This window comes from Neofelis nebulosa, chromosome 12 (assembly GCF_028018385.1).
Source record: "Neofelis nebulosa isolate mNeoNeb1 chromosome 12, mNeoNeb1.pri, whole genome shotgun sequence".
NCBI lineage: Eukaryota > Metazoa > Chordata > Mammalia > Carnivora > Felidae > Neofelis > Neofelis nebulosa.
The window spans coordinates 26,366,594-26,381,371 of record NC_080793.1 but is presented as its reverse complement, the minus strand read 5'-3'; the positions used below and the strand labels follow the sequence as shown (position 1 = coordinate 26,381,371).

General features: G+C 36.9%; 1 protein-coding gene across 1 annotated transcript in view; it reads left to right on the top strand.

The window, feature by feature from the left end:
- RAD23B (RAD23 homolog B, nucleotide excision repair protein) overlaps nt 1–14,778 on the top strand; it is a 47,586-nt gene that overhangs the window by 6,628 nt on the left and 26,180 nt on the right. Inside the window, exons 2-3 of the mRNA XM_058694664.1 lie at nt 12,300–12,381; nt 12,676–12,755. Coding sequence (XP_058550647.1) covers nt 12,300–12,381; nt 12,676–12,755 — 162 coding nt within the window. The remainder of the gene's footprint in view (nt 1–12,299; nt 12,382–12,675; nt 12,756–14,778) is intronic.

Here is a 14,778-nt window from a genome sequence, read left to right as displayed (position 1 = left end):
GAGATGAGGAAGTGTAGATAGTAGCTATGGACATATATTGTTATTTTGACATTGTCATTTTTCCTGATGTAGCTGCTTTTATCTCTGTGTTAAAAACGTGTGAAAGTTATCATAGTTCTGAGCTCCACAGCATATGGTAGACATATTTTAAAACCCCACACTAGAATTGTGGAAAATATGTAACAGTGTATGATTTAAAAAGAAGAAATGAAGGCCAATGCGATTAGTAACTTGCTGCCATCACACAGTCAATGGCTCTGGTAGTTTCAGTATATATGTATCTTGCCTGTACCCTGGTCTTGTAATCCTTAATGTCTCATCCGGTGATCTTTCCTTCTGCTCCCTCAATTATTCAGTCCCATGACTGGTAATTAGATCTTATTACCAGTAACAAACTTCCCCCATCCCCAGTAATCTGTTTTTAGTATCCTACTTTACCTTTCCTCTGATTCTAGTTCTAATGAGACCTATAATTCATTTGATCCATACTTCTCTTTGCTGACCTTCCCTTCATGTTATTGCTTCCACTCTTGCCCAGCTAAAATAGGGTCAGTGATTATAATCGCTTTCTTGCAAGGGTCAGCATAGCATATCTCTGGAACCAGACTGCCTGAATTTCAATCCTGGCTGTACCACTTGCTCTGTGACCTTGGGCAAGTTACCCAGTTATGTGCCTGTTTCCTCAGCTTAAAATGAGGGTACTGCCACTGGAAGTACTAACCTCATATGGTTGTTTGGAAGGTTTTATGATTTTGAGATCATACACAGAGTGCTTAGAACTGTGGCTGTGCCTGGCAACGTGGTCCCACTCTCACTTCATTGTTTCTGCTCGGAAAACCCCAGATGTGATTAAATTCAGTTCTGTTGTGCTTACACCTGTGTAGCTAGAAGACACATAGCCACATTGATTTGTCTCACCTAAAATTCATGAACATTAACCTTCGTTGGGCCCTTTTACTGCCTGGTAGTACTCTCCACTAGTCTGTCCATTCACTCTTCTGCTGTCATAGGCAGATTTCATATACAATCCTTATTGTCAGCTGATGACCCCAGATTTAAGATTTTGTTGAGAATATAGAAACAATTGGAACGGAAGAACTTTTGCGGAATCCTACCAGAACTACCTACTTCTTCTAGTCTCCTTTTGTTGTGGGTAGCTATCTATGGTGGGTGGTGCTGAGGCTAGTCCTACTTTTCCACAGCATTTTGGTTGCTCTATTTCGCCTGTGAAGGGCCCACTCCCAGTTCAACTTTTCTCTTCTGCCTCATTGATTTTTCCATTGTAGAATGTTTGTTTTCCCAATTTTAATAAAACTCTCCCTTGTCTCCACATCCCTCTTTGGCTACTGCCTCGTTTCCCTGCTGCTCTTTATAGCAAAAACTTAATGGTAACTCTTGAGTCTGTTTACTTGTTTTTACATTTTGCTCTCTTTCAAATACATCACAGCACTGCTAGTGTAGGGAAGAGTTTTTTCCCCCCACTTTGTAGTTATCCTCTGTCCTTGAGCACTTAAATCTCTTTTCTCATTAGTAAAATAGAAGTAATAACTTCCCTGCCTTCCTTGTAGAGTTGATGTGAAAATCAAAAGAGATCATGTATCTGAAAATTTTTAGCGAATTGTGAAATTAGAAATAAATGCATGCAACTTTTTTTCAGCAAATTGTGCTTTCATCAGTTTTCCATTATTTTGATCACTGTTTTTACTATCTTTTTTTACAAAAAGTTTGTGTGAATGTGGTATCCTCGGACTGGGTCAGCTTGATGTGATCGGCAGTTTCGAACAGTTTTTAAGAGCAGTGTTCTGCTTTCTTTAGTTTGGAAATTATGAGATGGTTTGATAGGTAATGTATAAAATTTCTGTTGCTTTTGGAAAGAAATGTGCTAAATTTGAGCTTGCCGTAGCACAGTGAATTCTGCTGAAGGACACCACACCATCTGTTCCCTATAAGTTTGGAAAAATTCTTTATGTAGTTTCTCCAAGAGCTAATTTTATACTGAATGAACTTTATAAACCTTTTATACATTACATAAACCTTTTCTAGGAGAGGAGGTAGACTGGCCGCAAATGACTAATACGTATGAACAGATCCTAAATACTTCAAACAGGTAGATAAAAATTATTTGTCACTCCTTCCTCTCCCTCTCACACTTTGGGTAAATTAGGTAGGTGACTTTTTTGTAGTGTATTAGATTCATTCTCTGCCTATATAGAAACTTTAAAAGTTTACAGGTATCTTGAGAGTTTCTACTTTTCTACTTAATCAGTTTTCAAAGTGTGTCGGTTTTAATCTCGTTGAAATCATATTGTTAGGAATATATTTTAGAATAGATTAATTAAATTGGCATGAATAGTTGGAGTAGCTTAAATATCATAGTTTGTATGGGAAGAATAGGTTCTGAACTTCAAATTATATTTAAAATCATAGCCTTTTGGATCATAACCCTGTTTGAGAATTGATTGCCTTTATATACTGTCTGTTCATACATTATTTTATTTTATTTTTTATTTTTTTAAATTTACATCCAAATTAGTTAGCATATAGTGCAACAATGATTTCAGGGGTAGATTCCTTAGTGGCCCTTACCCATTTAGCCCATCCCCCCTCCCACAACCCCTCCAGTAACCCTCTGTTTGTTCTCCATATTTATGAGGCTCTTCTGTTTTGTCCCCCTCCCTGTTTTTATATTATTTTTGTTTCCCTTCCCTTATGTTCATCTGTTTTGTCTCTTAAAGTCCTCATATGAGTGAAGTCATAGGATTTTTGTCTTTCTCTAATTTCACTTAGCATAATACCCTCCAGTTCCATCCATGTAGTTGCAAACGGCAAGGTTTCATTCTTTTTCATTGCCGGTAATACTCCATTGTGTATATATATATATATATATATATATATATATATATATATATATATACACACACCACATCTTCTTTATCCATTCATTCATCAATGGACATTTGAGCCATTTCCATACTTTGGCTATTGTTGATAGTGCTGCTATAAACATGGGGGTGCATGTGTCCCTTCGAAACAGCACACCTGTATCCCTTGGATAAATGCCTAGTAGTGCAATTGCTGGGTCATAGGGTAGTTCTAGTTTTAGTTTTTTGAGGGGTCTCCATACTGTTTTCTAGAGTGGCTGCACCAATTGCATTCCCATGTTCATACATTATTAATACTGTACTGTCAGTAATAAAAAAAAAAAAAAACTCTTTACTTTTGCTACATTCTTTTATTCCTTGGGTCCAGTGGGAAGATTTTTCCTATTGCACTAGTAAACTGACTTTTTTACCATCAAATCTATCTTTAGAATTCGCAGAAATATACTTTGGGGAGAAGAATCCAGAAAATACTCCTTGGTGCCTATGCTAGTTTCCCAAATGGAAGGATACCACTTAAGGAATCAAAAGGAAAAAGAAAACCAAAAACATTGCCCACATAGATGCACACAATCTATGAAATCCTTTTGTAAACATATTTAGGTTTGGGACTCTTTCCTTTTGCTAATGTTAATTGCCAAATTTTGGTTGCTCTTATTTTTCGAAATTTAAGTAGGTATTAGAGTACTGCCTTAGACTTTTTTTTTTTTTTTAAGTAATCTCTACACCCAGCGTGGGGTTCAAACTCAAGACATCAATATCACGAGTTGCATGCTCTACCAACTGAGCTGGCTGGGCACTCTAGAATTTTCTTTTTTAGTGCAGACTCCTCAAAATTGCAGTATATTCTTCTGTGATATTAGTAAGCAGTGGTTGTTTCCCTTAAATTACTAACATAATCTAGGCTTGTTATAGTTACTAAAGTATATAAAAAAGTAGAAGCCTTTATGCCCCTGGTCCAAATAACCACTATAGACTCTGTTTGCTGCTAGACAGTTGTTTTTTTTTACCTATGTGTAATATATAAACATAATTTCACTATGTTCTTAAAAATCACTTGCTTAGCAACTAGCTTTTGCCCTTTATAGATAATTATAAATACGTCATTCATTCATATATGCATGTATTCAGTGAGTACCTTGCACGAATAGTATTGTTCTTGTATTGCATTGTATTTAAATGAATGCATCTGCAGTAATATATTTTACCATTGATGAATGTTTAGGGTTGTTTTCAGTGTTAGGAACAGTAGTGTAGAACACATAACTTGTTCGTGTATCTTTAAAGTGTTTTTGTAAACATCTCTTCAGCTTTGATTTCCAGATGCAGAGCTGCTGGATCAAAGGAACTCAAATTTGCCTGCATTAGCGCTCACAAATATCAACATTTGTTGTTGTTCTCAAATATCAGCTTCCACAGTAGCACTAGCCAGGATTCAAATAGGAGATGAGGCACAGATTAAATTGAGTTAAATATTGGGAAGCTCTTAATATACTGCCTGGCATGTGCTAAGTACATAGCATCCATGAGCTGTTATTCATTCAGCCTCTGTACTTCAGGGCTACCCATTAAAGCTTGCATAAATCTTTTACGGTATATGTAATTATAACAGTAATAAGGAAAATATATTGTAATATTGAGGAAACTGGATTATCATAAATATTCAGTTGCTAACCCAATCAACAAGCTATAGTCCTAGAAATCTTGTGCAAAAGTGCCGTGTAAGAAGACTGACACGCCAAAAAAAAAAAGACTGACATGCAAAACGACATTTACTATCATGGGGATATTAATTTATAAAACATTTTTATGTTTGAAACCTACAACTTAAGTTTGTTGAATGAAAATGACTACTTTTAATGGTTCTTGGCCTGAACTAAGGTAGTACCATGGGATGCAAAGTAATGTTCACACTGGGAAATAATTAGATGGTAAGTTGGAACCACTGGATGAATGATTTGATGTGAGGAAGGTGGAAGAAGAGACAAGCATCTCATGGGAATGGGATGAAACAGTATAATTGATCAGATTTTATGTTGGCACTTTTTAATAGACTATTGTGATTGTCAACCATGTTTAATGTTAGATACAGAGTATGTTTTTCCTTTAAAATGCACACAATTATATAAGAGAAAAAGAAGTATGTGGCTAGGAAAAAAGTTTGATTTCTTGATTGTCAACCATGCTTTGTTGATAGTTGAGTTGATGATAAACTTCCATTCATTTTTTTTTTTTTTTTTAATGTTTATTTACTTTTGAGAGAGACAGAGCACGAGCAGGGGAGGGTCAGAGAGAGAGAAAGACACAGAATCCGAAGCAGGCTCCAGGCTCTGAGCTGTCAGCACGGCCAGGCGGGGCTCGAACTCACAGACGGCGAGATCATGACCTGAGCTGAAGTTGGCTGCTTAACCGACTGAGCCACCCAGCCGCCCCGATAAATTTCCATTCTTTATTTAGGGGGAAATAAACAGCAAAATGAAAGTTTAGTCCCTCCTTCTTGTTTATTATTAGCCTTGGATAGAGTGGCCTTGGTTATTTATTGGAACTGTAGCGCTCCATTATAGATCCATCTCGTTTACTGCTTATTGAAACAAGAGCATTGGCATGGGACTCAGCACAGTTAGTAGAGGAGTCACAACTGCATCTGTTGCTTGCCATAACCTTCCCAAGAGAAACCATGTAGAGAGGTGCTGCCTCCTCTTTTTGTTTGTTTGTTTGTTTGTTTGTTTGTTTGTTTGTTTTTGGTAATATCCAGAAAGAAGGCCTTTCTTTATAAGCTGTTTTAAAGCGTGTTCCATTTGATTGGGTTAGGGAAGGTTTAGACAAACTAGATGTCTAGAAGCCATCTGCAGTAAACACATTATGGTTGAAATGCCTATACTAGGATATCTAGTAAAAGTATCCAGTAGAGAGTTGGGTCTGTATGACTAAAGATAAGGAGAGGATTTCACAAATTAGTGAACAGAGAGATTGGAGGAAATCCTGAGGAGTATGGCCTTATGGAAGCCAAAGGAAGACAGTGTGAAGAGGAGAGACAGGTCAGTACTGTTTAAGAGACAGGTCAGGTAAGGTAGTGAAGGACTAAGAAGTATCTAGTTATGGTTTTGCTGAATTTAGAGATACTGGTAAGAACAGTCTTAATGGAATCCTGAGCATAGGGAGAAAAACAAGTAGCAGAATTGGGAATAAAGTCCATGCTTCTGTCAGCACTACATTGCATTCTTGAGTAATCGGTGTGGGGTTACTAGTATTACAATGTGTGTAATTTTTTTTTTTTTTTTTTTTAAATGCCTGAGACTAAGGGGAGGAGAATATACCTAGCAAGAAATATGGGGGGTTGTGAAGTTTTTGTTTTGTTTTAAAGATGATAGAAAATTGGGTCTGTTTAAGTGTGAATGGAAATGAACTGGCCTTGAAGGAGAGGGTGAAAATACAGCTGGGGGAGGGTGGGAAACAACTAGCAAGGTATTGAAGAACACTGGAGGGAGAACCAAGGAACAAGTGAAAAGGATTAGATTTGAAAGAGAGGGATGCCTCTTTCATTTAATAGGAAGAAAGGAGGGGCACCTGGGTGGCTCAGTCTGTTAAGCAGCCGACTTCGGCTCAGGTCATGATCTCGCAGTCCGTGAGTTCGAGCCCTGCGTCTGGCTCTGTGTTGACAGCTCAGTGCTGGAACCTCCTTCAGAGTCTGTGTCTCCCTCTCTATCTACCCCTCCTCCATTCACATTCTGTCTCTCTCAAAAATGAATAAATGTTCAAAAAAATTTTTAATAGGAAGGAAGGAGATTAGGTGGATCTGGATGCAAAAAAAGAAAGTATGTCGCTTTGGTGGCAGAAGGTGGAGGATGGGTCCCTCTGATATCTGCTGATTTTTGTCTTTGTTTTTAATTTGGGGATGAGGGGCAGAGAGAGAGTCCCCAGCATACTCCTGCATGGAGCTCAAAGTGGGGTTTGATCTCATGAACTGTGAGATCATGACCTGATCCAAAATCAAGAGTCAGAAGTTTAACTGACCGAGCCACCTGGGCGCCCTTGATATATTTTGAATGAAGTAGAAAGATGGTCATCTGTAGTGGGGGAGGAAGTTTTGGCAATCAAATTTAGAGAAGAGTGCAGGTTTGAAATATCCTCTTGGAGAATGGAGGAGAACCAAAAGAAGTGAGGATTTAGGGTATCTTTAATTTTCTCCAGCATGTAGAAGATTGGATGTAAATGGATAGGTAGGGGTTGGATAGTTAAAGTAAGATTTGTTAGCTGAGTGAGGTAGGAGGCAGCACAGAGTGGTCAAAGTGAATTTTTTGTTGAGTACAGATGGAAATAAATTCAGTTGTGTGGGTCCAAATGTGGAATTTTGCCTGGGGGAAGCAGCAGAAAGACAAGAAAGTCTGATAATGGGAAGAAAGTGATAGAAGCATTGGAATTATTGTCTTTGCCAAATAGAACTGGCAATAAAGATCAGAGTGAAAGTAGGCACTCTGGGGACCAAATGCAAGACCAGGTGTAGTGAATAGTTACTGAGAGCTGGTAGGGATAGGTGATTGATGTTTACAATTTCAAAGATGGAGAAGTTTGGGGATAACAGGATTCAGCCTGTGTTGTGTGGGTAGGTGACTTAAGTAGATTGGAAAGTAAAGATTGTGTTGAGGTTAAGGAACAACGCCAGAATTTTGGACAGGTCGGTGCACCCGGAACTAAAGTCTAGTTCTAGTAGATGTGTATGTGTGTGTATATTCACATATATTTTTATATATATTCACATATATGTTTATATATAAAGTTGATTTTACGTTCTGAAGTGGTATTGCTAGATTGAATGGCCACCGCCCCAAAAATGTTGCACTTTGACATATTGCCTTCAAATATTTTATTGTTTGACACTCCCATTCTGAGAGTGTTGTCTCTTCACACATAACACCAAGAATTGTTCAACACTGTCTTTTCCAGTATGATGGTGTATTGAACTAATGACATCTGACACTAAAATTTGTGATTTTGGTTACTAATAAGGTTGAACTTTTTATTGACTATACTTATGAATTGTTGCCCTTTTATTTGTCCCTTATTTCTCTTGGCACAAGAAGTATTTTCTACCATTTCTCTCTCAATTTTTTTGCATTTTTCCTTTTGGTATTTGTCCTATTTCTGTCTGAAATGCATGCTTAGTTTATTAATTTTTCTTTAATAAACAGTTTTAATGTTAGTCTATGATTACTTTTTTAGTCAAATCATATAGGTATTGATGTCTGTAGAGTTCTCATTGTTATGTACTTAATATTTTTTAATCACCCGTTTTTGGGTTTTTTTGGAGCAAAATGATTGGAGGTGTTTGTTCTTGTTGTTTGTCCTGCTTTTTTTTTTTTTTTTTTTTTTTTTAACTTACAAGGGTTTTTGGGTTTTGTCCCTTCCTCACTCTTTTGACATACAAAGCTAGAGAGTAGGTCCGTTATTTGTTTGGGCTTATGAAAATACAGTGGAATAGTCTTTATGGCTAAACTTTTAAAGTGTATATTCTATGGGTGCTGGAAATAAAAGTATAATTTCCATTGGTTAGAAACTATGTATACATATCAATTAAGTCTAAATTGGCTACACATTCTTGTCAGGAATGAGATTCCTGCTTATTTCTTTCGTTCTTTATTTTTTGCTTCATATATTTCTTTATTTTCCTTTCCTTACATATATTTATGCTATATTAATTTACTCATTCAGCAAGTGTTAATTGAGCAGTTACTGTGTGCTCCACCACTATGTACTGTTCTGAGAACTAGAATCACTCATAGTAACACATGTGGTCTATCATTCATTTGTGAGGTTTTTTTTTAACCAACCACAGTTGCAAATATTGCATCTCTTCTCCTCTGAACAAAGAAGTATGGAAGGAAATTATTCACCACAGAGTGCTCTGAGCTCTGTGCTGTCGCTCAGCTGACTTCAGGCAAGTCATTTAGCATGTAAAGTAGAAGTTCTTAGGCAGTCCTCTCTTTTTTTTTTCAAGACCCTTTACATTTAAAATTTGTTGAGGACCCCAAAATAACTTTTACCAATGTACTTGTATTTACTGTATTAGAAATTAAGCAGAGGAATTTTCTAAATGTTCATTTAAATATAATAAATTTAAATTGTTATATTCATTTAAATATAATAAACCTATTAAATGTTATAACTAATACATTTTGTGTGAAAAATTATTTTCCAAAACAACAAAAAACAGTAAGACTGGCATTATCTTACTTGCTTTGCAAAACTTTTTAGTGTTTATTTATTTAAAAAAAATTTTTTTAAGTTTATTTATTTTGAGAGAGAGAGAGAGCGCGCACAAGCAAGGGAGGGGTAGAGAGAGATGGCGACAGAGGATCCGAAGTAGGCTCTGTGCTGACGGCAGAGAGCCTGATACAGGGCTTGAACCCCACGAACCGTGAGACCATGACCTGAGCTGAAGTCTGACCCTTAACTGACTGAGTCACCCAGGCACCTTAAAATGTTTATTTACTTTTGAGAGAGAAGAGTGTGCAAGCTTGAGAGGGCGAGGGGGGAGGGGATGACTTGATCAGAAGTGGGCTCTGCACTGATAGCAGAGAGCAGGATGCAGGGCTCGAACTCTTGAACCATAAGATTCTGACCTGAGCAGAAATCAGACGTTTAACCACCCAGGTGGCCCTTGTTTTGCAAAACTTTTTAATGTTTGGCTTAATAGAAAAAGATAGCTAGATTCTCATCTGCTTCTGCACTCAGTCTTTTGTGAAGTCACATGTTTTGTAGCCTCTGGAAAACTCAAGTATATACTTGTGAGAAAATGAGAGTACAAAAGGCAAATAATATCTTTTGACCTGGTAGACCTCCTGATAAGTAAGGTCTTATGAATGTTTATGGCTCCTTCATCACACCTAGAGAATCGTTGCTCTTGGCAGTATAGGGTTTAAATAAATGGGTCTTTAAAAGTTACTTTATCTTAGAAATTTGGATAGTATCTTTTGTTTCCTGCACTTATCATGACATGCTAGCTGAATTATATAGGTAAAATCAGAACTGCCAACATAAATTATAGAACAAGGGCCAACTGTAGAGTTGTTAGACTTGTCAATCCTTGTACTTTTTTATTCTGACCCACACATAGCATAGAATTTACTATCTTGTGGAATTTATATCCTGGGTTTACTGATGTTGACGTCAGATTCTCTGAGTGCTTTTTTTATTTTTTTATTTTTATTAAAAAAAAATTTTTTTTTTAACATTTATTTATTTTTGAGACACAGAGAGAGCATGAACAGGGGAGGGTCAGAGAAAGAGGGAGACACAGAATCTGAAACAGGCTCCAGGCTCTGAGTGGTCAGCACAGAGCCTGATGCGGGGCTTGAACCCACGGACCGCGAGATCATGACCTGAGTCGAAGTCGGACGCTTAACCGACTGAGCCACCCAGGCACCCCCCTGAGTGCTTTTTTAAAAAGCTGTTACTTATGGGGCATCTGGGTGGCTCAGTTGGTTAAGCATTCGACTCTTGGTCACGATCTGTGGGTTAAAGCCCTGCATCAGGCTCTGCGCTGGCATTAGTTTTTCACCTAAAGCTTAGAACTATCAACTTAGACAGTTTTCAGAAGTATTCTGGGAAATTGAAGGAAATGGAATTTTCCCCCTTGATTCTTGTATCTTTAAATTTTTTTTTTTAACGTTTATTTATTTTTGAGAGAGACAGAGACAGAATGCAAATGGGTTAGGGGCAGAGAGAGAGGGAGACACAGAATCCCAAGCAGGCTCCAGGCTCCAGGCTCCAAGCCGTCAGCACAGAGCCTGATGTGGGGCTTGAACTCATAGAGCTGTGAGATCATGACCTGAGCCGAAGTCAGACGCTCAACCCACTGAACCACCCAGGCGCCCCTGATTCTTGTATCTTTAAAGTAATGAAAGTGGTGCTCTCTCTGTGTATCCCTATCAAGCAGTCTTTCACCTAAAGCTCAGAACTATCAACTTAGACAATTTTTAGAAGTATCCTGGGAGATAGAAGGAATGGAATTTTTCCTCTTGATTTTTGTGCCTTTAAAGTAATGAAACTAATTCCATTATATCTTCTTGCCTTTTTTACTCCTCTGCCACCGTGCTTTTTGATTAGTTTCAGAAATTGGACTCATTTTCAAAATACCTCATAATGAGCCTGTTGTCATGTAATTTTACAAGACAGAGATCATAAAGATCATCTGTTACAGTACCTCTTACTTTGTAGATGAGACAACAGATAGTAGTCCTCGGCCAAGGCTGAAATTTGGAGCCACCTGTAAAGCTTTTTAAAAAGTACAGGTGTTCAGGGGCACCTGGGTGGCTCAGTCGGTTAAGCATATGACTTCAGCTCAGGTCATGATCTCCCAGTTCATGAGTTCGAGCCCCACATCCAGGCTCTGTGCAGACATCCCAGAGCTTGGAACTTGCTTCGGATTCTATGTCTCCCCCTCTCTCTACCCCTTCCCTGCTCACTCTCTCTCAACAATAAATAAATGTTTAAAAAAATTAAAAAAAGATAAAGGTGTTCAGGCCCCATCTCTAGAAATTATGTTCTAATTGATCTTTATGAAGATCACACATCTGAGTGTCATCACTCAGATGACAATGATGAAACATATCCCACTTTTAAAGTGAATCATTTGCATCAGGCTCTGTGCTGACAGCTCAGAGCCTGGAGGCTGCTTCAGATTCTGTCTCCCTCTCTCTCTGCCCCTCCCCTTCTCACATTCTGTCTCTCTCAGAAATAAACATTAAAAAAAAATGTTTTTAAGTGAATCATATGCCTTTCTTTTGTTTGTTTGTTTGTTTATTTTTGAGAGAGAGTGACAGAGCGCAGTTAGTGGAGGGGCAGAGAGAGAGAGGATCCCACGCAGGCTCTCCACTGTGAGCACAGAGCCTGACACAGGGCTTGAACTCTCAAACCGTGAGATCACGACCTGAGCCGAAATCAAGATTTGGACACTTAACCAGCTGAGTCACCCAGGCGCCCCTGAATCATTTGCTTTTTAACATTCGTATTTAACTTATTTTTATTGTAGATGTGACTATTTTCTTTCTTAGACCTTTTAGGTTAGAGAGCTTTTCTTTTTTACTCTGTGGGAAATAAGCCCGTAAGCTTTATAATGAGAATCAAGACTTCTGATGTTGCAATTTTTATTTTGAGTAGATTTATCAAGTCAACTGGTAAAAGTTTTTTCTTTCAATCTGTGTATGTGTAGCAGCTGGTGGTAAAGTTTATACCTATACCTAATGATATGCATTAAGAATGAGTCTTTTTTAATACAATATTGTGAAGACATGATCTTTAAGTTTTTGCAAGTATTAATGATTAATATACGTATAAAAATTTTACCTTGCATTTCTCAGATTCTGGATAGTCATTTGTTGTTTAGACCTGTTAGAAAAAAAATGTTTATTTTTCCTTTAGGTGAAGGCGCTGAAAGAGAAGATTGAATCTGAAAAAGGGAAAGATGCCTTTCCTGTAGCAGGTCAAAAATTAATTTATGCAGGTATGAATTAAATATTGAAAGTAATGCTATCTTTCAGATTGTGTAGACAAATTCGTTCTGTCAGACACATACGCAGTGTTTGTGTTTGGTATCTTTTAATCAAATGTTAGTGCCTTTTTACCTGATTATATTTCCAATTATATTTTTCTTTATTTTGACTGATCACTTAATGTTTTTCTTTGGGGAAAGTATTAATTGATAGAATTGACATTAGTAATTGTTTTAACTTCAGTTATGTGTAAGACAAAGGTTATGGGCTTCAAATAATGTATTCTTTTTTTCTTAATGTACTAGGCAAAATCCTCAATGATGATACTGCTCTAAAAGAATATAAAATTGATGAAAAAAACTTTGTGGTGGTTATGGTGACAAAAGTAAGTTTTAGCCTTGTTCTGTATATTTTTATGCATGCGAGGTTTTTTTTAAAAAAATAAAGATCCCAAGTCCAGCCTTTATACTTTAGTGAATACAGTTTATGCACATCCATAGTGGCAGGCACTTGGCAGTTTTTTAAAAAATTTTAAGTTTACTTTGTGTGAACCATAAAGTTAATAATTTTATACATTTATAGCTTAAACATTTTTAAATAAATTAAAACAGTTGATAAAATATCATGTAAAAATTGTTAGATTTTGCTGGAGTAGTAAAATTGCTAATTATTTGAAGATTTAAAAATGTGATTCTTAGAATAAATATTTCTTATTTTGTGGTTTTAATAAGGGTGCCTTAAAGAGACTTGTTAAATTATGTGCTAGATCTGATAGGCTCAAGCAGAAAAGACATGTAGACTCCTAAATTCAATGATATTTCTTAGTTGATGGGGTAGATTTTTAGAAACTAAAAAAGAAAAAGGCAGTTAAAGAAATGAAGGAATGATTGTTGTGAGGAAGTTTTTTAAAGGGAATTTTTTGTGATTTATTGGACTGAAATATACTTGGGACAGTTTATCAAAGTTTTTCTCTAAAACAGAATGGATATGGGTTCTGTCAGGATTCTGTAATATTTTTATTTAAAGATGCATAAGCATGCAGTAGAGAGTTAAAACAGAGAAGTGGTGTACTCGTGACATGAATTTTTAGGATTGAATTATCATAATCTGAGAACAGTGATACTTGTAACCCTGAAAATAGGTTTAAATAAGTAATTGGAAACCAAGTTTATTAAGGACTATAAACCATTTATTAAAATAAATGTGAGGATTTTTTTTTAAGTTTAAGGTAATATATGCAGTAGAAATAGAGAGATGAGCAAGTAAATTTTATTTATTTTAACTTTTAAATTTTATTTAAATCCAAGTTAGTTAACATAGTGTAATAATGATTTCAGGAGTAGAATTTAGTGATTCATCACATACATACAACACCCAGTACTCATCCCAACAAATGCCCTCCTTAGTGTCCGTCACCCATTTAGCCCTTCCCCACACCCAGCACCCTACCAGCAACCCTCAGTTTTTTTCTATATTTAAGAGTCAAAGAGGAGTGCCTGGGTGGCTCAGTCGGTTAAGTGTCCAACTTCGGCTCAGGTCATGATCTCATAGTTCGTGGTTTCGAGCCCTGCATTGGGCTCTGTGCTGACAGCTCAGAGCCTGGAGCCTGCTTTGGAATCTGTGTCTCCCTCCCTCCCTCCTTCTTCTCTCTCAAAAATAAACATTAAAAAAATAATTTAAAAAAAAAGAGTCAAAGAAAAAAAGTCTCTTCTGGTTAGCAAGTCAGTTTTAATTACTGCATATTTTTGTCCTGAGTAAAAGCAGCTAAACAGTTTACATGTGTTGGACTTAAAAGTTTGTATAATCCATTAAGAGAACCATTGTGATTTTGCTATGTTAAAGCACTTACTCATTAAATGTTTGGGTTTTTTTAATATAATTTATTGTCAAATTGGTTTCCATACAACACCCAGTGCTCATCCCAACAAGTGTCCTCCTCAATGCCCATCACCCACTTTCCCGTCTCCCCCACCCGCCATCAACCCTGTTTGTTCTTAGTATCCAAGAGTCTCTTATGGTTTGCCTCCCTCTCTCTGACTTTTTTCCCTTTCCCCTCCTCCATGGTCTTCCATTAAGTTTCTCAAGATTCACATATGAGTGAAAACATACGGTGTCTTTCTCTTATTTCACTTAGCCATTAAATGTTAAACTTTACATACAAGGAACAGAATCATGAGGAAACTTTGTCTCAATTGAGTATTTTTTAATTGTGTTAAAATATACATAACACAAAATTTACCAGTTTAACCATTTTTAATTGTACAGTTCAGTGGTATTAAGTGCATTCACATTGTGCAACCATCTCCAGTACTCTGTACCCACTAAATAGTAACTCCCCATTCTGCCCCCACCCCCCCCAGGCCTTGGTAACCACCATTCTACTTTCCATGAATTTAACTACTCTATAC